At 51.2% G+C, this 23,637-nt stretch overlaps 4 protein-coding genes across 4 annotated transcripts; 1 reads left to right on the top strand and 3 right to left on the bottom strand.

Moving 5' to 3' along the window:
* Positions 1 to 570: 570 nt before the first annotated feature.
* On the top strand, positions 571 to 1,966 carry CTHT_0011730 (uncharacterized protein; the record flags this gene model as incomplete). Its single annotated transcript, XM_006691629.1, has 3 exons — positions 571 to 863; positions 1,125 to 1,711; positions 1,770 to 1,966. 3 exons carry the CDS (start codon positions 571 to 573, stop codon positions 1,964 to 1,966), a joined length of 1,077 nt encoding a protein of 358 aa, XP_006691692.1.
* Positions 1,967 to 5,249: 3,283 nt separating this feature from the next.
* Positions 5,250 to 7,560, bottom strand: CTHT_0011720 (uncharacterized protein; the record flags this gene model as incomplete). Its single annotated transcript, XM_006691628.1, has 2 exons — positions 5,250 to 7,375; positions 7,521 to 7,560. 2 exons carry the CDS (start codon positions 7,558 to 7,560, stop codon positions 5,250 to 5,252), a joined length of 2,166 nt encoding a protein of 721 aa, XP_006691691.1.
* A 4,550-nt stretch (positions 7,561 to 12,110) lies between these two features.
* CTHT_0011710 (uncharacterized protein) lies at positions 12,111 to 15,952 on the bottom strand (the record flags this gene model as incomplete). Its single annotated transcript, XM_006691627.1, has 9 exons — positions 12,111 to 12,283; positions 12,349 to 12,472; positions 12,577 to 12,755; positions 12,807 to 13,484; positions 13,553 to 14,742; positions 14,803 to 14,987; positions 15,058 to 15,524; positions 15,640 to 15,718; positions 15,863 to 15,952. The coding sequence occupies 9 exons, from the start codon at positions 15,950 to 15,952 to the stop codon at positions 12,111 to 12,113; spliced, it is 3,165 nt and encodes a 1,054-aa protein (XP_006691690.1).
* A 3,789-nt stretch (positions 15,953 to 19,741) lies between these two features.
* Positions 19,742 to 21,424, bottom strand: CTHT_0011700 (uncharacterized protein; the record flags this gene model as incomplete). Its single annotated transcript, XM_006691626.1, has 5 exons — positions 19,742 to 19,971; positions 20,184 to 21,042; positions 21,105 to 21,164; positions 21,241 to 21,252; positions 21,338 to 21,424. The coding sequence occupies 5 exons, from the start codon at positions 21,422 to 21,424 to the stop codon at positions 19,742 to 19,744; spliced, it is 1,248 nt and encodes a 415-aa protein (XP_006691689.1).
* Positions 21,425 to 23,637: the final 2,213 nt, after the last annotated feature.

The raw sequence follows: 23,637 nt of genomic DNA, 5'->3' as shown, positions 1-23,637 counted from the left end.
TCTGCAAACGCCTTTTTGCGTCGTGCGACTTGTCAGTGACAGCAGGGACCAAATTCGACATTTTAGACAGCTCAACCGACCTTCATAATAGCAACGGCAAACGAGGTAGCAGCAGAGCCTCGGCCCTGTCGGGCTTGGTCTTTTGTCTTGGCCGGTGGTGTTGATCCCATCGTCATCCACCGTTGTTCGCGGTTCACATGTCCCTTCTTCCAAGCAGGCGCTGGGTGCTTGGTCCGGTTCACTCGCGAGGCCGCCGTTCCCCTTCGCTGTTCTCCAACACTGCCCTTCATCATCCCCATAGATCTACTGAGTCGTTAACGGAGTCATCTCTACCCCTATCTCTCTGCCGCTCATCAACCAATGCCATCGTTTTCCCACCAGCCTCTCCCAATATCAAAAGCGGGCCGACAACGTCTCGAACAGTGCCGATCAGCCAGTATCTCTCCCCAGTCGCGTGACAACATCGCGTCTCCAAGAGACAGCTCGAATGAGTTGGGCCTACAGGGGCGCTCTACTGCCGGTCTTCCCTTGGGGAGCGCAGGATTTGCACCAGAGACTGTGCTGTCTTCGATGGATCTAATTTCAACTGGCTTCGGCATATCCGGCCCTTCCAATGCAAGCGAGAGCTCTCAGGCTCAGATCATCAGGCGCTTGATTCAACAAAACAGCCGTCTGAGAGAGGCTTGGGAGGCCGAACGGAAATATCTGGAGGCAAATCGCGAACGAGCAGAAGAGGTTTACAAGGAAGAGCGGGCTCTAATGGAGGAAGAACGAGAGGCATGGGAGGCAGAGAGAACTGCTTTGTTGCAAGAGATACAGCGGCTGCGGCAGCAGGTTGTCTCGCTCAGTGGAGGTGCCACACAGTCAGTTCGTAATGGTTCTTCCGTGTCCTCACCTACAACCCTTCCAACTGGGGCTCGAGGCGACGCTGTTAAGTTCTTGTGGGAGAACACAAAAAGTTCGCAATCTCCCCAAGGGCGTCTCCCTCCACTCTCTGCAAATGATGTGCCCTCCAACCGGAACGGGCTTTATTCACCGCGTTCTTTGTTCCAGCAAGCTGGGGGAATTCGACAAGACCAACCCATACTTAATGGAATGAGCGTCTTAACACTGAAGGGTCCAAGGACTTCTACACCCGACTTTCTCAAGCCAAGCACAACTCTAGCGAATGAGTCTGGTCCCATGCCCGTTGTTGATGTGCATGAGATCGATCCTGAGCTGGAGGGGATCAGAATCAAAGCTGCTGCTGTTAAAAAGCCCACCTTTGCCGATCACGTTGGAGATTCTGATTCCGGAGTATCGAAGTTGTCTGATCCACCAGCAACAACTTCAGTGCAGCCCAGGTCCGCACGGACCTCGAACCCACAGACTTTGGAAGTTCTCGCAGCCAAAGAATCCGATCGCCTTACCATGCACGCTGGCCACACACCGAATCACTCTCTCTCATCTGTGGCCACAGTCACATCATCTGCAACAGCAACCGCAACAGCTAATGGTGGCGACAGCACTCCTGCCGCGCAAGGAGCAAACGATATGACCGTCCAACGGGCAGCTGTCAGTTTCGAGGAAGCAAGCGATACTCCGGAACCAGCGCAAAGCACCGCTCTAGTTAAGAATGCTTCACAGGGCTCGGACTATGACCCTTACGACAATGAGCCTGAGCCCCTCTTCATACCTGACGAAGATCGCCCGCTCAGGGGGGCCGTTGATGGTGAGAAACATGCCGGCACATGACGAGATCTTCTTTCAGAAGCTTGCAGACAAGCTAGAAGAGGTCTCGAAGGACGATGAGGCAGCGCTTCCTGCAGTGTTGAAAAGCTCTGCCGACTCTTATGAACAGCAGCAGAAGCTCTCTGATGGAGTTGACAAGGACAACGGGGGCACTGAGTCTGCCGAGGAATCAGAGGTTCCGCTAAAGTTCAAAAACTGCTTGAATTTTGGGGCACCCTTCGGAGCAATACGCTAATAGCCATGCAGAATACCCAGCTATTGTACATAACTATGGCTCTTTCTTTGCGCATGGATATCCATTTTCTTCCCCATCTTTTTTTTTTTTTTTCGTTTCGAATATTGACCCGACCACGGGGATGAAATTGATCAAAACCACCAGGTAATACTTTGGTGGCAGTCGGACAGCAGGACATAGAAGCTAGAAATTGTGAACGTTTCTGGGATTCAGCGTCGATGTTTTTATGTTTTGCGAGGCATAATACCCCAGGTGTAAGTTCTTGTTGGGAGACTTCGTAAGATACGTTGTGATTTTGCTCTTAGTTGTATATAGTGCGATACCGATTGAAACAGATGCATGTTTAACAATCTGTGGTGCTTTATTAGCTGTCAAGGTGGGACATCAGCAAGACAGGTAGGGAGGGAGAAAAAGAGGAGAGGAAGGAAATGGATAAACGCTTGCCAAATTAACAGGCTGGCAACTTATACGAGGCTTTGTGTTGCCGCTTCCTCGAAAACTTCCCTTCCATAACGTTTGAAGACCGCTAGATCTAAAGTGGCCTACCGCTCACCCGACTCTCGGAGAATCTTGCGAAATTCAGCTCTGACCAAACAGCTCGACAACAACTGTTGTACTCCCGTATGCTACATCGGCTCGATTCCTTCCAGAACAACCTACCCAGAGGCCGAATTTTATCGACAATAATCGATTTAATGGCAGGAGAACTTACCTCTAAATACGTAGGTAGTCACCTTCTTAAGAATTCAACAGCTAGGGAGACAGGACACTACCGATTCATTGGGAGCTCCCAATTAGATCATAGGTGTTGCTAATGGCTTAACAACATCACGACACGGGCGCATGCGGGTCAAAGGGACGTTTGTGACTTTCTACAGACAGTTCATCGGTTGCATGTAGATAGGTTGTTAGGTAGCCTGTTGGAAGACATTCATATGGTTTTACGAGAGACTGTCCACAATCGGGCAACACCGGATAACTAACATCTTATCTACGAAGCATCTGGACGTGCAGATACGCTGCTGGTCAGAGAATGCGGGAGAGATATGGCAAACAAAGCATGACAGATGGTGTCGGTGGTTTATACAGCAGTTATGGACTGTGGTGACGCAAATTCTCGACCTGTCTGTCGGTGGTAAACCGCATGTAGGCCCAAATACCCAAACGACGTTTTTGACTTTTGGACGCTGGGCTCTCGTTCGAGGGAGGAGCCAAAGACAGTCTTCTCTTCCGCCTTTCGTGAGAACCGAGCAACCCCCACGCAATGCACTTAGTGTTACATCACTGGACCGACATCGTGCAGCTGCATGCATACAAGGCAGGCCTGGATCCAGCAACTAAGGGGTTGATTTTCGCTGTGACTGCTCAGAACCGGCGTCAGGTAAGGACTCAGCATTATCATCATCACCATCGGCAACCTTGATTACCTCGAGCAAAAACCCCCAGCCGAGCGTGCGGGGCCAATAGGTATATAAGTGCACTCTGTTAAGGAATGCCGGTCCCCGCTTTCATCTTTGCCAGCGAATAGTTCGCCCCTCCCTAACGGATGGCTCGTGCATCCACAGTATGCGTTCCCTCATTGCCGCCGTGTGCTGTGCTCCGCAACACCGCTTGCGCAACGAAGCCACCAATCGATACTTTGCTGCATCCAGGAGCATTTTGGAGATAGGGCAAAAGATTAAAGAAGCGGTCTTCCGTTTTTGAGAAGCCGCTTCGCTGCGTGTTGCCCTGCACGCAGCAGCCCAGCCCAGCCCAGCCCAGTCCCGCTCAGCCCATCCCCCAAGCTCAGCCGATCATATACTGTGTCGATGCTGGAATCATTCTCTGCAGGGCGTGTGCGTGGCGTCTGAGCACGTTCACCAAGCCACCGCAAATTGCACTGACCTTCCGTCTGGCGGCAATTCTTAAGCGGTTGCCGCAAGACAGCAGAGCCCGTTCTCCGAGATCCGTCCGCAACCGCAGCCATCCGCCGGGTGTTCCGAGGTCCCATAAACGCCCGTCGCCGCCAAACCTGCCAACACATCCGCTGGGTAACCTATGGAGTGACAATGTGGGAACCAAGACTGAACCATTCCCCCGCGGTGTCCCGTTGTGCTGAGTTCATAGCAAAGAATTTGGAAAGGGCCAAGGTCCGGAGAAAGCAAAGACGTGCGATTGTTTTCAGGCAATCCTTAAGCCCCACGGAACATGTCACTGGCCAACCTGTGTACCTTTTTGTGTAGTCTACTGTTCGAACACGTTTGCTCCCAGAAACAACCTTCCGCCACCTGCAGGACGACAGCCGCCTGTATACATTGCAGAGGACATGGAGACATACACGGCTGGGGCATTGCCGCGCCATCTACGCATCTAGGCACGGAGATCTGGAGGATTGCTTGTCTAGGCAAAGACTTGGTGTACCCGTGTACTATTTTGAATATTAGACCTCAATTTTGGAAGGAAAGCCAGGAAGGCGCAGAAAAAGCGGATACACACTCTGGGTATGATATGCTCCTCACTTACCCTGTGAGCCGTAGCTGAAGACCGTCAAACTTGCACGTAGTTGTTGATCGTCTTGTACTTCCCATAGATTTGCTATTTGTCATTGAGTTTTTCGTTCAATTCGAGCCTGGTGTGATCGCGTGTCCTACTTCCTCAGAACGCATGACACTCGGCTCAACTCGGTCGAAGCAAGCTGGTAAACAATTTGACCTCCCCTGGCCCTCCAACTTGCCTTGATAAGTAACACGGCTGTATCAAACCACGTCGAAGCCCAATTCAAACATGTTATCGGAGTTGTTGTGGTCGTTAAAGCAGAGGGGGGTTTATGGTAAGAGCAACGGAAATCATGTGGTCCCGACTTTAATCTCTGTTCCCAAATATTGAAGTTGCGCAGCTGTTGTATCTACAACTATGTGAACAAAATACGATGGCAACGCCTCTGCATTCTTGATTGCTTCTCTAGAGATTTAGACGACGAAAAAAAAAAAAAGAGATGCCACAGAAGCTAGACCACTTGGGTCATTGCCAGTTACATCTATGATCAACACCCACTAGGTACCTCCCTGACAGACCTTTTACCCACACCAAAAAAATACACCGCCTGGCCTGCTGGAATATTCTTATGTTGATGCACCCAAGCTCCTATAACGCCGTGTATCTCGTTGCAATGAACCCAATTAAAACACGTACTTGAAAGCAGTCTGCCGGAATTAAATTCAAGATGATAGAAGAGATTCCCAGAAGCGTGTCCCTGCTCTGCAGTTGGCGCAATGTGCACCTATAATTCTCACCTGCATCGAGACTAGCTGCCAGGCATGCGACCAAGTGAATGCATGCCGACTTCCTTAGGCGGCAGATGGTTGTGGCAGTAGATTTTCTTGCCGTTCGCCCGAGTCTGGCATGACTTCTTGGACGCATCAATCATAGTCGCAGCATTTGGCTCATCGTAAGTTTCCGGAGAGCAGCATTCAATGTTCTTGACCCATCGATTGTTGACAACATTGGCAATTGTGATCCTCCTCTTCGGATCGGGGTTGAGCATCTGCAGAAGCACCCTGCGAAGGGCCGGAGGCTTCACAAACTCGTCAAATACCCACACATGCGGGTAGTCCATCTCGGTGATGACCATATCAGGAGTGTCGGCATGGCTTTTGCTCCACTTCTCCCAGCCACGAACCAGGCTGGAGTATGTGTCCTTGGGATTCTCGGGGTTTACTTCGGCCCTATGCCACAGAGGCCCGCCGAAAATGAGGTGAATCATAACGACTGCGGCACTCCAAACATCTAGACCTCTTGGGTCATAATACTCCTTCTTCGCAAGGACCTCGGGAGAAATGTATGGTATGCTACCACAGATAGCCGGAGCACAGAGGCGCACTTCGCCCATGTTCTTGCCGCACTGCCCGCCTGCTTCCCTAAGGCCCGGGTGGATGCCGGAGAAGACTTCGGAGACGCCAAAGTCGGTGATTTTTAGTCGACATTCCTTCGTGATCAGCAAGTTCTCGAGCTTGATATCACGATGAGCAATGCCGTTCGAGTGAAGATAATGGATGCCGGTGACCAGCTGCTTAAAAAGGCAAAGACGGTCCTTCTCTCGGTCTTCTCCCTTGAGGTATTTTTTGTTGACCAGAGTAAACAAGTCGCCGTCCTCGCAGTATTCCATGACGTGGTTCCAGCGGCCGTGATCAATGCAAAGACGAATGGTGTCAACAATATTAGGATGGTGTAAGCTCTTGGCCAGCGTATACTCAGATTTGATCTTCTTTTCGTATTCCTCCTTTGTTTCGCTTGACGACTTGCCCCGGAACTCCTTAACAGCGTACAATTCACCGCCGTTCTTGGACACCATCAGGGTTACCTTGGAAGTAGCACCCTTGCCAAGATGCTTGCCATGCCGACCCAGCAACTTGTGCTGGTACTCGAACTCTGATGTCAACTCTACAACATCCACAGTGAAATCGTCTGGCAAGCTCAAGCTCATGCGCCTAGCTTTGACACCGGTTCCCGTCTCTGCGGGAAGTGCCCAAGGGGACCGCTCCATGGGTATTGCCTTGTCCGCGGACTCAACCACAGGTTGTTCTTCTTTGGAATAATCAAAACTGTTTGCACGCCGCCTGAGCTGAAAATTTTGCGGTCGCGGGGCTGTGTTTGCGTTGTTGTTAAAGATAGGACGGGAACGCAACGAAAAGCCAGTCAGAGCTCGGGACTTCTTGCTGAAGAAAGCCTCAGAGCTGGGGACAGTCGGAGTGGAGGCTTGTTCCCTGGTCTTAATCGCCATTTCAAGCGGGGAGTCAGGTGAGGGAGGAGAATTGGAACGAGTAGTGGCAGAACTCCTATTCATCGACCATCGACGAATGTGTCCTTTTCGCGGCACAGTCTCGGATAGGTTTAAGCCTGGAACAGCATCCGACACACCGGTAGCACTCTTGTCTGGTTGGTTGCCAACCCTTTTCAGCAGCGCGGAGAAAGTACGTCGAAAATTACCCGACGAGCCGAAGGTCGGACGTCTCGAAGGAGGTGCAGGGGTGGTCGCTTCTTGGTCAGGGGTCGGCACGGCAGCTGTGGAAGTTGACTGCTGAGGGGTTGGAGTTTTCACGACGTTGGAAGCAGGCGTCGTTATGGTGTCCAAGACAAAAGGTGGCTTTGCGGTAGTGGTGAGATCCGACTGTAGAGAGGGAAAGGGAGTGGCAGAACTCGAGTCAGCGGCAAGTTGGTCGTGGGCAGCGTCGACTTGCACATCATGAGCTGAAAGAGCCTGAAAATCCTGCGACTGGCGACCGCTCGCGGGAGTCACTGGCTCATTTGCGACTTCGCTCTCGGTCTCATCATCTTCTTCGAGAATCGGATGCGGCAAATCGGTGGGATAGTGATAGGGCGAGGACGATGATATGCTGGGCTTGTTGGCGTCCGTGGCGCCCGAGGAGGGATCTAAGACGAAATGGTTGAGTTTACTGTTTGTTTGTTTGTTTGCTTGCTAAACGCGCTTTGAAGGAGAAAAAAAGGGGCACAAATTAAGAGGAAAAAAAAAGGAGGGTAGCAAGTGGCTTAAAATGACGGGGGTGAAAGAAGATACCTCCTAAGGAAGCCATCTGAACAGCGGCAGCAGCGGCCATTTTTCTTTCCAGGCCACGGGTGTCACAAGGAACCTGTATTGTCACGGATGACTGGGCAGGTGCCGTTGATGAATGACTGGATGTTCTGACTCTGATTGCACACTCCCGCTTACACACCACCTTCCTTCCTCCGGACCTGTCAGACTGCACTGAACAGCCAACGCTGACTCAATGCCTTAGCCGAGCAAAAAACCAAGGCAAATCAGCGATCGCGAGCCTTTGTCGGCAACAGAGGCTGTAATACTAAAAAGCTGGCACAAGGCACGACGGGTGGCCACAGGCTTGGGCGGCTCGGTCTTTTGAACGTACAGACGCACACAACGACTTTGCTCGAATTGGCTGCGGCGTCACTGTCGACGGGTGTCGTAGAGGGTGATGAAGCGAAGATCGCTCCCCCTGTGTAGGCTGGGGCCAGTGAAAGGCGAGATTTGTTAGCAAAGTCGCAGACTTTGAAGGCACCAAAAAGGTCGAGATCTACACACTCGAATACCAGGCGTCTCTGAGCGCCTCTTGGCAGGGCAGCCAGGAGTCTCGGGATAGGTGAGGGGAGGGAAAGGGAGGAAGGAGGATAGAGACTGATTGAAGGGAACAGAGGATTCGCCGGTTAGCGGTAATTATAACAGCATTGCAGCAGCGAAGAACCAGGCAAACTCTGACGGATGGGGAAAGTGAAAGGAAGAGAGGGCTTGGTTTTGCCTCCTGCGCGAGAAAGTGTGGATGGTCGCCAGCTAAAGTGTCGGGGGGGCCCCAGGCTCCCAGGACTCCCACCAGCTCCAGAGAAAGGGGGCGTGGAGGGCAGCACGAGGGCTCGTTTAGCGCATGCCGACCTACCACTCTGGAGAAACGGAACCGCTGCGTTTCAATCGCCGACATCCTCGATAGAAGTTCCCCACAGCCGGCTCCAGCACTTTGTCTCCACACGGCCCACGGGAGAAGGCGGGGCACTCAGATAATTGCGCGGCGATATTGCAAGTGCATAGGTACTAAATTCAGCAAATCGCGCTTGTGCCTACAGCCTCGATGCTGCATGTTTCGCCCCTTGAGTGCCCAAGGCAGGACCGGTCGTGCCTGGCGACTGCCTGTCATGTTTCTTGCACAGTTTGTACTGCGTTGTCGCTGCACCCCAACGCGACTCCCATAGCACTCATGGACTGGTCGCTGCTGTGGGTATCCGGGAGGTTGGAACGCATCCGGCCAGACGACCTCTTCACGGATGTCCTCCGTTTCAAAGTCCGCGGCTAACTTGCACAGAGCCCTTGCTTTGGGCCCAAAAGGCTGTGGCATCGCTTCCTACCCCTGGAGAGCTGCTCATATCATTCCCGTTAGTTGACAAGATGGCGTCACTTGGACACAAATCACTGGTTCTACTTTTTGCGCTGCACTTCTACCTATCTCCCCAGTTTGTTTTCCAGGTACCCAGGGTAGGGCTCCTCGTTCTCTGACGCACGAAACGAGCAGACACACCTTTGCTCTTCGCCAACCTTGCCAACCCGACCGTCAGCGGTTTGGCAGATGCAAGCCCCGCGGCCCAGGTGGGAATGGGATGGATCCACCCCCACGACGCCGAGAAAGAGATCCTGCAACCGCCAAGTCATTCACGGCCAAACAGTTTGCTGCGAGTCACGTAAAGTAACGTACTTACTCCACATCGTTTAAAACGTAGAGATATGTGGCCGGAAGAGTGCGGCGTTGGCGAGCACTCAGTCAGGCAGTCCCGCATCCATAACACCGGACTTTTGCACCGTGTCATACTGCTTACCTACCATCCCTTCCCAGGTACATAAGGTACATAGCCATATACGGCTTAACCGCTAAAAGGCCTGTCCCTTGAGGCAACTGCCAAGACTTACCAAGGCTGCCCAAATATCCCGCAATATCCATCCAATTCAAACACTGTGCGGCGTTCGCCCAACTTGTTTTTTATTCCATGGCATACTTACAAATGCATACGTTGACCGTGCACTGCTGAACTCGGTTCATAAGCTGATAATGGCGGCGATGTGGCAAATATACCATTGTAGCAATTGACAGGGCCCATGACCGCCGTGGTTGAACCGAAGACTGTCGGATCGGTTCGTGATGGCAGCGTTTCTCAAATAACGTTGAGATAAGCTGCCAAGAATACCTAGCGCCCCACCCTACTTCCCACTTCTTTGAGAGGCTAGCGTGGGATGCTTCCGAGGGTCCTGAGATGATCTTGGCGCCGCTTACCTATGCGCTTCGGATCCGCGTTTGCAAACGGCACAACGTCTCAAACGTCATGCTGGAACTACACTACACATTGCCTACCTAGATTAGTAGATCGGTGGGCTTCATTAACATCAATCGAAGCTTGAAGCCGCATGATTCTACTTCGAATTGTCATGTTCGATGTAATTATCTAATTCAGTGACCTCGGTGAAGTAATTTCTTGCGGCGAAACTAGGACTCCGAAGGCGACTGGTGCTTACTGTGTAGTTGATTAGATGTCACTGTCTAATACGAGCAAATGTACAAGTAGTGTTTGAGGAACCTGGCTTGCAATCTGTACATGCCTGACAGAAATCGCAAGATCATCCCTTGTGCTAGCCGAGATCCTACAGACATCCTCGTGGGCTGGCGACAAGTCGATGTTGGATGAACTACATAACTCCTCACGGCCGTATGTCATCAAGATGGTCGTACGGGAAGCCAGTTGATGTTTAGTAGGAGGGGAACTCGAATCGATTCCATGGACTCTACGACCAACAACAAGTCGATCCGGACTAGGCAAGGTGGCTACGAGATAATCCTGGCATCACGACCAGGAAGTAAGTGTTCGTTTAGACCTCATCAGTTTTCTTCAACCCTTTCGGCAGGAACCGCCATAACCACACAGCTGTCTAGAGCAAACAAACATCCGACACCGAGGTGGTTGATGCTGGCATGTCTCTCCGCATATCTGTATAGCCATATGTCTCAGAAAACATGGAGCATACCCCTTCTAATTTGAGGCCTAAGATACAGGAAGACAAGCGGGAGCCATGGGAAGTAACTGTCGCACGATTTCTTTTGCCTTAGGATGAAGGTAATTCGAGACAGCTCTTTTCCACAACGCTTTATTTTGTGTCCTTGGAGGAGCCATGGCATCGGTGCAACAACCAGTCCTTCTGCTCCGATGAAAAAGCCAAGAAAGCATCACTTCCAACAAGAAACACTATGTTCACAGCATCTTCTGTTGTCCTCGCAATTTCCGCGTAATGGAACAAACTCTCCTTAGCACCATATGCCCATCTCATGCTATATCCTATCGAGCTAGGAAAACTTAACACCGAAAGTACATGAGGCATTTTCCGCGGTGGTTTCATTGAAGCAGCCCCAGAGCCCAGTTTTGTTCAGAGGTAAGCCCCTTAAAGACTAAATAAAGAAACAGAAGAAGACACATAAGGCAACTTGGTCTAACTTTGGCCTTTGGTAGACTACTATCTTAAGTAGATGTCCAAATGTGTTTTCATTTCGCACGTAAAGCTCGCTATCAGCAGAGTTTGAGATTACCCACTGTCATTGGCCATTGATGGAGGGCTGTGAAGGATTCAGAGAATGTGGGAGCTTGACAATGGCAATAACAATCATGGACTATTGAAGCTTTTAATGCTTCGATCCCGGACAAACTTATAGAATGGTGGAACAATAAGGTCATCTTTTGAATGTACTTCTAGAGTCCCGATAGATCATTGTGGTTGTTTGTAATGGACTGTATGTACTACGGAAGCTCCGATCAAAATAACAGACGTCCACGTCAGTTCCTTTTCAGGTGTTCAAGATCAAGCAATTGAAATGTAAAAAAATATATCCGAATGCAAAGTAGTAAGAGTGCTTGCGGGTTTGCAAAGTTGAAATATTTGCTGTAGGCCTGCCAAAAAGACTAGAATTTAGGGGCCCAGGAGCGGTGAGTTAGTACGGGCCTATATGTAATTATTCACAGTAGACATCTCGAGCAAGTGATGGCATACGCGATCGCAGTGTATGCTTCCCGTTTCGTGGGCCAATATTTGAAACTGGTAACTGCTATCATACTCCTCTCTATTGCGAGGACAAAATGTCTTCTGTGAATCTACCAGCTGTTTGGGGAATAAGGCCTAAAAGCCAAGCATGAGGAAGGGAGAAAAAGAAAATGAACATAAAACACAACGTGACCATATCCATCCCTGAATGACCAACGCTTTATCACGCCAGCAATGGCACCATCTTTTCACACCTACCCATGTATGCTTCAGAAACTGAGCTATCATCCGAACGCTTGGAAGCTGAAAATACGCGTATCTCGTCAGAACCTCAGTCTCCAATCCTCACCCAGCTTACCCCACCTATTGATCATCAAGGATACAGGCAGAAGATCCCTGAGACATGCCAGGATGGTCTGCATGAAAGTACAGATGTGGAGTAAAGCCATCTCTCTGCTGTGTTCGATGATCAATATGACAGCATCGACCAGGTACTTAAGCAGAAACCAAAGAGATGCAGGTCAGGGAAGCACTCGGAGGGCCTCGGCTGTTGCAGAGATCAGGTAACTGCTTAATAGATTAGGCCAGCTAGCTTGTGCCGTTCGTAGCCACACGTGCCCGCGAAATCGGGAAAGGGCTCGGTAGGCCAAGCATGTCCTGGGTGTCTGCCCGACGGCATACCTCAGCGAGCGCCTCACGCTCCTGGGCTGAGAGATGAGACAGCAATGAAGCGCAAAACTGAGGCTGCTCGGCTTCCAACCCTGAGAGCAACGTTAGTTGGGAGATAGCTCTTGTTTCGAGACGGATAACACTGGGTCTTCCTTACTCTTGAAAGCGTCGCGGAAAGCAAGGTAAGGATCAATCTTGTCCAGGGGCGACTCAAGAAGGACACTATCTTCGCCCAACTCGTCGTCAGACTCTTCGGCCTCATCAGCCTTAAGCTTTTGAGCCTGGTTTTGATGCATGTCAGCAAGTTTACGAAACTTAGATTACGACCGTAAGTGCCAACCAAGTCTCACGAGACAAGGACATAGGCACCCTTTGACGGTCTTACCTCTTCATTTAAGAACTCCAAGTATGCTGTACTCTCATCCTTGGCTTCAGTAACCGGCTCAGCATCGTTGTCGCCGCCTGTCCAGTTCGCGTCGTCATCATCCCATTCATCGTCGCTCTCCTCATACCCGTAGGTGCCACTATCAAACTGGAAATCATCCTTCAGGGCTTCTTCGCGGTCTGCGTTCAAGTTAATAGCTAAACTAACGAACTATATTGAGGCAAACTTACTGCGCATGGCCTCCGGAAGAGTATCGAAAAGAATTTTGATGCCCTGGAGGAGCCTAGGCCAGCCAACGGCGATGCTCGGAGGAACCTGCTCTGGCTTGATGCTCAGGAGAGCAATGATGGCCAGGATACAGAGCTGCTTGTCATGAACCCGGGTAAATGATGACATGCTGCTGAACCACAGGCTGAAGAACTTGTTTGTCCAACCCTGAGATTCGAGGACCTGCAATGAGAGGATGGGGTTATAATAGATGGCGTTGATAACCATCTCCATAAGGTGGACCTTATAGGACTTGCCGAGGACCGGCTGGTTGGCAAGCACTCCCATGGCGGCGTTAATGAAGCCGTGGACGCAGTTGTCGATATGGCCGCGCAGGCTCAACATCATAGCCTCGGCAAGTTTACAAGCGCATATCCTGTCGACACCGCCAATCTTGCCATCCGCGAACATGTCTGTGACCATCTCGTAAAGAGCCTGGACGTATTCAGGCTTCTCAATGATCTGAGGGGCACCATATTGGACAAAATTATCCAGAGCAGGCAGCATGTCTTCAAGGTAGAGCTCAGCCCCAGACTTGAATGTCGCATGAACGAGCTCAAATGCCCTCCACATGTTTGGCGAAATCATCTTGGCTGAAAATGTGCAGCTATCGATGATCTCAAATACTTCATTAAAGAGGTCTTCAGACAGACATTAGCATTATCCGAGGATGTGGGTGATGGAAACAAGATAGCAGCTGGTCACTTACCATAGAGCTTGTTCTCCAGTGTGATTTGGATCACAGGCATCAAGACACTCTCGATATGGAGTAAGATATCTGGAGTGCTCTCCAGAGTGAGAATAAGGGTACCAATCGTTTGCAGGACGCCAAGGGCCGTAATGCTCTTGTCGTCAAGGAAGTCACCATATTCATTATCCAGATCATCCCGCCTCTCATTATTCTCCAATAACTCCCTGACAATGCGGAGATAAGTGTCACGAAGCTGCTCGCTCAATGCAACAGCAAACGGAGTGAGCTCGGCAGCGAAAACTTCCACGAAGTCTTCCATGACATTGGCGAGAGCATCGATATCTGCCTCATTGGCAAGCTTGAGAAGCTGTTGCATGATGGTTGGGATACTGGTCTGCATGCTGGTGCGGATGATGTCGTGCCGGATTAGAGGCTGAAGAGCCAGGGCTGCTGTCACTCGAACGGGAAGCTTTGGATCGGCCATGCAGTCGAGGATGTGACGGTAAACCGTAAGTAGGTTGTTTTCATCCTTGAAATCAAGCTGCTCAAACTTCTCGATGGTATCGCAGGCACGGGCGCGGAGAAATCCCTGATCACTGGTGAAATCCGGGAAGACGTAGCGGACTAAGAAATATTCCACCTGTGAGGCGATGGGTGACTTTTTGCCAAGAATAACAGGTGCGAGTGTGCCAATCATACGAAGAGCACCCTCCTTAGCAATATGGTTCTTTTGACCAGGAGGTGCTTGCTCATACTGATTGACGACATCGTTGATGAAGCTGAGAAGTTCGAAGGTCTGCTTTCTCCGTGCCTTGGTCAAAGTGACAAGGAAGTTAGTAGCTGAAACATCCGGGGCCGAAACCTCCTCGTAGAAATTCAACTTCCGATGCAGATATTCCTCAGGCTCTTCCTCAAACTTCTCAATGTCCTCCTCGCTGAGGCAGAGAACGGGAAAGATGAAGTGTGTAACCAAGTTGGTCAGATGCGGTTTCAGATGTGCCCACATCTCTTTGGGGCGAATGCACTCATCGAGGAACACAATAGTGTATGAGAGGCAGGGCCGGCTGAGCCAAACGGTCTTGGACACCCACTTCTCGATCTCTTGCAGGTAATGCTTGAGGATCTCAGGGGCAACCTGAGTAGAGAAGTCCTTGACAAACTGTGAAGCGGGTTCGACCGATCTGTCAAGAGCAGAGGGATTGCCATGCCTACCGCACGGTTAGCTTCGGAATAGCCATTTAGGTCGTAAGCCATAGAATTCGAGATACCTGATATACAAGCGGTTAAGGTTGAAGTAAGCCCACTTCTTGGCCTTCCACCAGTGATGGCGCTCCCGTTCCAGAGGATCACCTTGCATGGCAGAAGCTGGGATAGGCTTCGACACAGTCTGTAGGAAAACGGAGCACCAGCCAAGATTAACGGCACTCTGCTGGAGATAAGCACAAAGCTCGAGCTGTCGTTTGTCCATTGGTGAGCATTACTGAAAACATTGCCAACACAGCGATCATCAGACAAGGACGTACCCATGTGGCATGCTTGTAGCACTTGAGAGCGATGTGTAGCATCTCTCCAGCCTCGTCACTTTCCTGGTTCACCAGTTCATTGCATATCGCCAGCAATCGCGGGAAGCTAGCCTCGATAATTTTATCGAAGTGATCCCGGCTCTCCGTGTTGCTGGCTTTGAAGCGATAGGCACGACAGACGGCCAGCAGGCACTGCAGACCAGCCAAAACAGACCGAGGATCGTTTGTGTTGAGAAGTTGAAGGGTATAGTCCATAAACGAAGGCCATTTCTCGGGAAAGTCGAAGTGCAAGATGCGCTGAAGGATAGGAACGAGTTGGTGCCGCACTCGGTTTTGTGCGCTGGCAAGGATTGGCAATAACCGTTCTCGGAAACGCGCCTTTTCATCTTCATATATCAAAGTCTCGTTCGGATAGTAATCGGTGCGCTCCCAGGCGCGGTTGACACGGTTCTTGAGGTAGATGACAGCTGGAGAAAGACCCCCCGTGTTAGGCGCCAGAACCAAAGGAAGGGGGTAGACGCAAGCTGGCGAGAAAGCACTTGGTGGTGCAGGAAAGGCGAGTAATTGTAAAAAGAAACGTACTGGGAAGATGGAGATTGGCCTCCTGCTCAGACGAGAGAATGTCCAGGAGGCAGTCTGTGAAGCCATGCTGGCCCTCAGCCTGGAGGGGAGAGAAAGTTAGTGCGGCTAGGAAAACGAGATGCAGCGACAGTGACGACAGATGCTATGACACGATTCCCATCGACAACACCTGCCCACAAATAGAAATCACAACAAATCAACTGCTGCTCCAAGACTAACGCACCTGCTTCAGCTGGAGCTCAGCCCGCCGGCGGACATCGGCCTCAGCGTCGAGCGTCGCAGCGATGCAATTTCGAATGGCGGTGGCATCCATTTTGCGCGAGCTGTCGGGCCAACTATAGCATCAAGGCGCTTCACGGAACGGGAGAATTGAGGAAATAATAGGCCGGCAGCCGTTCAGAAGTGCTGTTGCTGGTGGTTGTCGAGGGGGCCGGGTCCAAAGAAAAAATTTGGGCCAAAATCTGGTTGCAACGAAGCAGACCGGCAGACCCCCCGAAATGGCGGGGCATTAAGAAGTGGGTTCGGGCGGGCAGGTTGACGCTGTGTCGCCTCAGGCGCTGTCAGAGCGGCCAGCCCAACTGCCACTCAAAGCGTTCCCTTCAATCCTTGCACTCCAAGGCAAGGGAGTTTTGTGACATAACCTATGTACTGTGTGAGGATCTCAATGTCTATACGACGAAACAGATTCAGATCAAGTAGATGATTCACTTGTTTTCAAGTTCTTGATTTCACTCAGTCTTATCCACGGTCTGTATCGGGGGCAGTATCACGTGGTCTCCTCGTTCCTTTGTTGTGCGGCAAACGGAGGGCACGAACTCGACCAAATCACGGGTACAGCCCTTTGGTCCCAGGGCCCGCAGCACGACACAAAGGTACTAAGCACCAGCATGCTTTGCCTATTCCTTCACATTTCCATCTCATTGCTCAGTCTTTGGCTTGAGGTTTAGAAACAGGCGATCGGTGATATATAAAAAATATCTAATCCATGTTCTTATGGAAACCACTTGATTAAAGGATGCTCAACATACCCTGGACGGATAACAGCCACTGATTTGAAGCACAGTTTAAGGCAACTTACCGTATTGCATTTAGGCGGGCCCTCATAGTCTTTTCAGTGCGCGGCACACAGCCCTTGCGGGCTCAAGCCCTTTCGACAACTACCAACTGCAACATGATTTCCGTCCAGGCAGATGCCATGTGGCTCCCATGCTCCCAGCATCATCCGGGATCCAGCCATGGTGAGAAGGCAGCGAACTGGTTGGCAGAACACGACAAAGGTCGGGTACGCCAGCAGATCTACGTAGTCAATTCTCACCGCCTTTGGGGAAGGGAGGATCTCATCTGAAGCCCCTCCCCCTCCACGGTGAAACCTCTCTGCCCTGCCCCCGCCACCGATCGCTGGGGTGTGGGTCATACCCAGCCACACGGGTCTTGTTTGCAGCCTGAAACTCTCACACCCTCCCACCTCATGTGTACATCAAGAAAGCACGGTTGCCGAGTCTAAAATTATTAAACCTTAAAATTCAGATATTCAGTGGGAGAGTTTGTTTTAATATCTTTATTGAAGTCTCCCCGGAAAGGTAGGTCCCTAAGGATACTGATCAAACGGGCAGTCCGGCATAGGTACCTGCCTAGGTATGTGCCTAACTCAGGACAATGCATTGATAAGTGCGGGGTTGTGATCCCTGGACTTGTTCCCCTCCAGTTATCAACACGTGAGTGGTGCCTTATCAGAGTACTCCCTGCTCCGTACAGGACACAACCAACCCAAATCCGATTGACCAGAAATGAGAGAATGATACGCAGAGGAAAGACCAAAATGGTACGTAGCAGCAATGTAAATTGTTGAAAGTACAAAAGAAGTCGGTATAAGATTGTCATTTTACCCAAGGGTCTCGAGAATAAGATAAAAAATTCATCAACTTAGTTGGGAAGATATCTGAAAACACAAATGCCACCCGCTTCAGTCACTGATATGCCTAAGCCGACTTCTTCCCATCCTATTTATTTGGTAGTTCCCTAACACCCTTTGCTCGTCGCACAATCCAAAACGAAATACTTTGAACAACAGGCAGATCGGATATCCAAATGCATAGCTTGTCCCATCTTCTTCCTGTATCTTTTGGGATGCTCAGTTTCACTCAGATACAACACTAAACATCTCATCTCCAGAAGAAAAGAAACCTGTGCCATGAGGATATCGCATCCGAGAGTAACGCTCCAGGTATATCTCTCACTCAGATCAGAGTCCTGGTACGGTGGAACAAGGTCAGCTGCATGTCAGCAAACGTGAATAAACTAAAGAGAAAACAGCTTGGTTCCTAGTTGAGAAGGAAATATGCGAGGTAAAGAGTCGGACTGACTATGATCAAGTAACTGGCAATCCAAAGCTGAATCTTGTAAAGAAGATCAATGACTGTCCCCAGGAATATTAGAAGTTTTAGTTGAAGTCGACCGAACGCAAACTTTGGTGATGAAATGCAGGCTCTTGGATGATTGGGAGCGCTTCTGTGATCGTAGCGTGACGTTTCTGTGACCGCTGGAGTCGCAACATGACGGAGAAATACACTTGGCCAGGTAAGACGCCATTTTGTCCGAGGCATGACTTTGGTCAATCGTCTGACGGGGCATGCGAAGTGGGCGTGGCAAGCTGTCCTGGTAATCCAATGGCAACCAGTCCAATTTTCGATACACTCCCTCTTTTCCAAACCCCTCGGCAGCTTCTCTGGGTACATTGAAGCTGTTTCAGAGATGAGCAATGCCGAAATAACCAGTCAGGTTGACCGGAGCAGAACGTTGTCCATGGTGGCTGAAGGAAAGCTGAAGAAAGCAGTTGGTTCAGCCTTACCATTAGTTTGTAATTTTGCTCAGATTCAGTCCAACCCGTTCTGCTCGGTCAAGGCTAACATAGCAGTCAAAGCCGCCCAAGGAGCTAATGATCACTCTTCTGGCTCAGAATGGCCAACCCAGGAACGATACGGGCCCAATGCCGGTAGAAATGACGGAGTCCAGAGCAGCAGGGAACTCTGAAATATTTGTCTGGAGGAAAATCAAGGACCCGGTGGACATCCAGGAGACAATCCGATAGGATCCATGGAGATGATCCAATGGCGAATCCGGGAAGAATCTCCAAACGGTAGTCATGTTTGTCCGGGTCAACACCAGTGCCGGTCATCGGGAAAGCAAGACTCCTCCAGGAAAGGTCAGGGAAATATCCAAGGCAATAACCGGTCCGATCAGGATCCAAGGAGAATCCGCGGTTAAGAGGAGCCCTGAGAATGCATTTCAGATGTTCAACTGCTCCAGCCTGCCATATAAATATGTGACCCTCTCTGCTGTGTACAACTCACCCTGTAGCATGTTAGCAAGCTTCATCACACATTGTTTGCCGTTGGCAATAGCGGCAGAGTGAACCAATGAACTGCTGGTTTTAGAGCATTTCATCCTGCACAACTTCAACCAAGGTTGACTCACCATGATAAACACATGACCTGACTGGCGAGAGGTTGGAGCAGGGCCCATAGTTGATCGAAGCGAAGCCAGCAAACATTGGTAGCCACAACGGCAGGGTGAGCGGTACAGCTTCCTTACCCCTGGCTAAAGGGATCATATGCCACATAAACGATTGACTCAAATGCCAAAAGGGAACTGAACTCCAACTTCCAAAGCTGCATTCAAATATGCCGGAAATGCTTCGAGTGTCCAAGGGGCGGGATATCCGCTGCAGCCTGGATCCCGAATAATTGCCGGAAGCAATCCAAAAGGGGAACCATGTAATGGAAGTTGCGAAATTCCCACCCGGCCGCCAAAATCAACACAACCCAAGAAAAAAGAATCAGAGATGCAACTTGCAGCCCTGAGAACTCAATGCACATAACGACTTCAATCCTGGTCGTCCAAGGGCGATTATCATCCGCATGCTGGAAAGGAGAAAAAAATAAATAGGGGAAATTTGGGCTAACAAAAATGCCATGAAGTCCATGGCCAGGAAATAATAAAGCCAAGTCAGTAGCATAGAGCCCGGAGGGCCGATCACCTCCGGGTAAGGTCCAGGTCCAGAGAGTTAAGCAGTCAAGCTGATCCAGGCAGTTAGACTGCTGACTTAACGGTGACGACGGTTCCGATCGACATGTCGGTCTTCGCGTTCGGCTTCCCACCGAGTCCTGTGGTAGTCGCGCTCGCGATCACGGTCGCGATCACGCTCTCGGTCCCGCTCCCAGTCTCGATCCCAGTCTCGATCCCGATCACGGTCCCAGTCTCGTTCTCTATCACGCTCACGATCGCGCTCGCGATCACGTTCCCAGTCTCTGTCCCTCGGCTCCGAATCGCGGTCTGTACGGCGCGGAGGGGGAACACCATTACTGGTTATGGGCACTGTGCCAACACTACTGGGGGTAGGAACAGATGGAAGTGGTGAGCTCTGTCGGTCATCGTACTGGGGATCCGGCGGGGGGCGTAAGCAGGACGCGAAGGTGCACCTGCGGAAGAACCTAAATGATCAGACGAAGCCTCGGATGAATATCTCGATGCCGCGGAATACGCACCACGACCGTAAAGAGGGTCTGCGGGGAAGGCCGGGGCGCTTGCAGGATAATTGTAAGGGTCCGGCTCGGTTCCATAGACGGGAGTACCTGACACCGGCACACTATACGTTCTGGATGGCGGCGCAGTCGAGACAGGCATGGTGGGTGGTATCCGGACTGGTGCTGGGGCCGCATAAGCAGGCGCTGTTTGATAATTTGACCCATGGACATATGGAGCGCTTTCTTGAGGATAAGGGTTTGGCATTGGGGGAGGAGCCATGGCGGTATACCTATCCCCTGGAGCCTGCGGTGGTGGTGAATACTGCGCTGGCGGGGGGTTAGGCGGGTACTGCGTTGGGGGGGCATTAGGTGGGTATTGTGTCGGTGGAGGATTGGGTGTATATTGTGTAGAAGGAGGGTTGGGAGGAAATTGCGTCGGAGGAGGATTGGGCGGATATTGCGTTGACGGAGTGTTAGGTGGATAGGCGTAACCAGGCTGCGGCTGATATGCGGCAGGAGAAGACTGAACAGGTGGCGGCTGGTACGCAGGCTGAGGATAAGTCGGAGGAGGGCCGCTCGTGTACGATTGGCTGCCATGGCTAGGAGTTCCCGTAGGGACTGGCGAAGTCGTCGTGTACTCGACATCCATAGAGGACGAGGGGTAGACCTGGTCGTATTGATCGCCTATCCACGAGTTGTACTCTGGATTCACCCGGGGCTGTTCTCGAGAGCCTCCGGGAGAGTTGCTCCTTACAGATGCTCGGGGTGGTTCGTTTGTATGCATTCTGGCAGAGGAGCCGCTCCCACTAGCTCGGGCAGCGGCCGCCTTTTGCTTCTCCCAATGCTTACGGGACTCTTCTTTGAGATCTGCGATCATCGCCTGCAGATACATGGTCATTTAGCACATATCTCTCGGCCCAGCAATCATGTAAGGGGCCTTACTGATGTCAGGTTGCGATATGCCGTAATAAAGTAACCCTGGATGACACGACCATCCGGCGCCTGGACAGGAGAGAACAAAGATTAGCGCCAATGCCAGCACCCAGGAGGATCGACATAGCGAAAAGCAGCAACTTACCTCGTAATAGCCCTGGCGACAGAGAGCATCAGGTCCCAACGATAAGGCTGTTAATCGACGGATCGTGATGGCGTTTGCGGTGTTTCAGAGTGCTTACCCATCGGCAGATGTCTGCCTGAATAACTTCCCGTGCGATGCCATCACGGGGGATGAAATACTCATTCTGCCTTGGACCAGGCTCCATCTTGGGGAAGATGAAAACCTGTAAACCAAGCAGAAGGGTTGATCTTAAGTGTTTTTCTCGAGGACAGGCGAGAGTTGGCTCAGCGCTGGATGGGAGGGTGAGTTTAGACTCGCTAGCCAGCTAAGAGTTGAGAGTTGGATCCGAGGTTGCAAAAGAAATTGCCCAGCCTGAAGGGCCCTTAACTTGACGTTTCGCACATAGAAATTACAATGAGAATCAAAGAGAAGAAAAAACAGAAAGAACTGGGGGTGGAGGAGAAAATGGGAGTGTAAATGCGCGGGTTGGGTGGGCTTGGTGTTCAGCGGACAGGGTGGGGCCGCTCTCGGTCCCAAGTTGGGCGTCTGGACACCTCCACTTTTCCACCCAGCCTGGAGCACCTCAGCACCGTCACGGTATGTACGGAGAGCTTTGTTACCCTACAGCAAGGCTGTCCAGCTCCGGGCACTGCGCAGATGCTAGCAGAGTCCCCTTCGCTCGGCTTATCCGCTGTCTGGACCGCTACGCTGGTGGAATGCTGGGGCCTAACGGCCAATGGGAAGAAGCTACCTAAGGTACCCAGCTACGAAAGTGCCATGGGTTTACCTACGATACGTACCAGCTCTCCAACCAAGGTACGCCCAGGTACCTAAGGCTCTCGCCCAACCGCTGCTCCCTGATGGCACTGAGTGGATGCAAAACGGTCCGGGGCTGAGCGCCCACAGCTTGTCACAGGTATGAAGGCACCACCTATCCCAAGTTCGGCCCTGCGAGCGGCGTTCTGCATCTCGTGGAGATTCTACGGCAAAGCCCTCCCGGTCCTCAAGCAGGCAAGGTTGCTTGTCCCACACGCAGGGAGGGGAGTGTTTTGCGCATACATTGCATCTAAGGCTTCCAGAACACGTACCGAGATGGATGTGTAGACAACCAAGCATGTGCCGAGGGCCCTGAATACTGAGATGCGAGAGACGACACTTCCAATCCTCCTGATGCCTTGAACACATTGTTGAAACACAACAGAGCACACTGAGAGAAGAGCCTTCAAACTCTGCAGCCAGGCGTTAGTGTCAAACTGGCGAGCCCAACTGAGCTAAAACTCAAATGCTGTGTATGCCCAAGGGGTACCCAGTTGTGGGCAATCCGCACGAAAAGCAAGTCGCTGGCGAAAACTGGAAAATCGGCGCTCAGTTGCCTAGAGTCTGCTACACCTTTGGCAACTTCAATTTTCGCCGAACTGCTCATCGTTACATCCTTGTGGAAAAGTGCGCGGGCGGTATGTAGGTACGATCGCAACGACGTCCAGGCTGCACTACATGAAAACCTCGGCCGGGAAAGTTGGCCAAACACTGCGTTGATGCCCAACCATGTAGCTTGGAGCCCAACCGCAGAGCACAGGAACGGAAGTGGTGTCGGGTCGCAGGATGTTCATTTGGCCAATCATCATTTGCTGATACAACTGAGATGTGAGCAACCCGACTTGAGAACCTGACAAGCCAATGCAAAGCGGCAAATCCTTGACTGCTGGTGAGGTCACCCGGGCCTCGTTGTCGAGAAGCGCACCATCCGTCCATGTGTGTACAGACAGACAATGCACCCAAGACAAGCCAAGCTTGGCATTATGGAGTATACCTAGGAGTCGGTGCCTAAGCAGCCGTCTTGGAACGAACTTTTTGCACCTTTGAAGCCACCAGCAAACCTGTCCCTGGAGGCTGGAATCGTTCTTGATGCCCTGGCATACATTGGTAGGCTGCTCATCTGCTTGTTGTTGTGATCGTCGGTAAGGCGGTTGTGATGAGACCGAGCACTCTCCCCCACATCCACCACTCTGCACCCCAGGATCTATGCGAAGAGCCGCTCTCTTTGACAAAAGAGGGTATACCTAGCCTTCTGGATGATCATAGCATTGCTCTCGATAGAAGCTCTCCTCCCATGGGTACGGTCTCCGAACGGACACTGAGCCCAGTTGGACCTAGGACCGACTATGATGTGATTGTTAGCGTGGTGCTGCCATTTGCGACAAGGAATATATCAAGGATAGCTCAGTCAAGGTACGTTGACAAGAGAGCGAAGTTGGTGACGGAATGAAACAAAAATTAGGGGAACAAGATGAAAGCCATACCCAAGAAGGACGGAAGCCAGACGCCGACCTCAATTGCCCGACAAAAGTCACTAGTTTTCTCATAATGACCGTAGTTTGACTGTAGCTTCAGCTTAGACTGTGGTAACAATCACACTCA

Source organism: Thermochaetoides thermophila (assembly GCF_000221225.1).
Source record: "Thermochaetoides thermophila DSM 1495 unplaced genomic scaffold scf7180000011814, whole genome shotgun sequence".
NCBI lineage: Eukaryota > Fungi > Ascomycota > Sordariomycetes > Sordariales > Chaetomiaceae > Thermochaetoides > Thermochaetoides thermophila.
The sequence above is the reverse complement of the archived record's forward strand: the minus strand, read 5'-3'. Positions and strand labels throughout refer to the sequence as shown.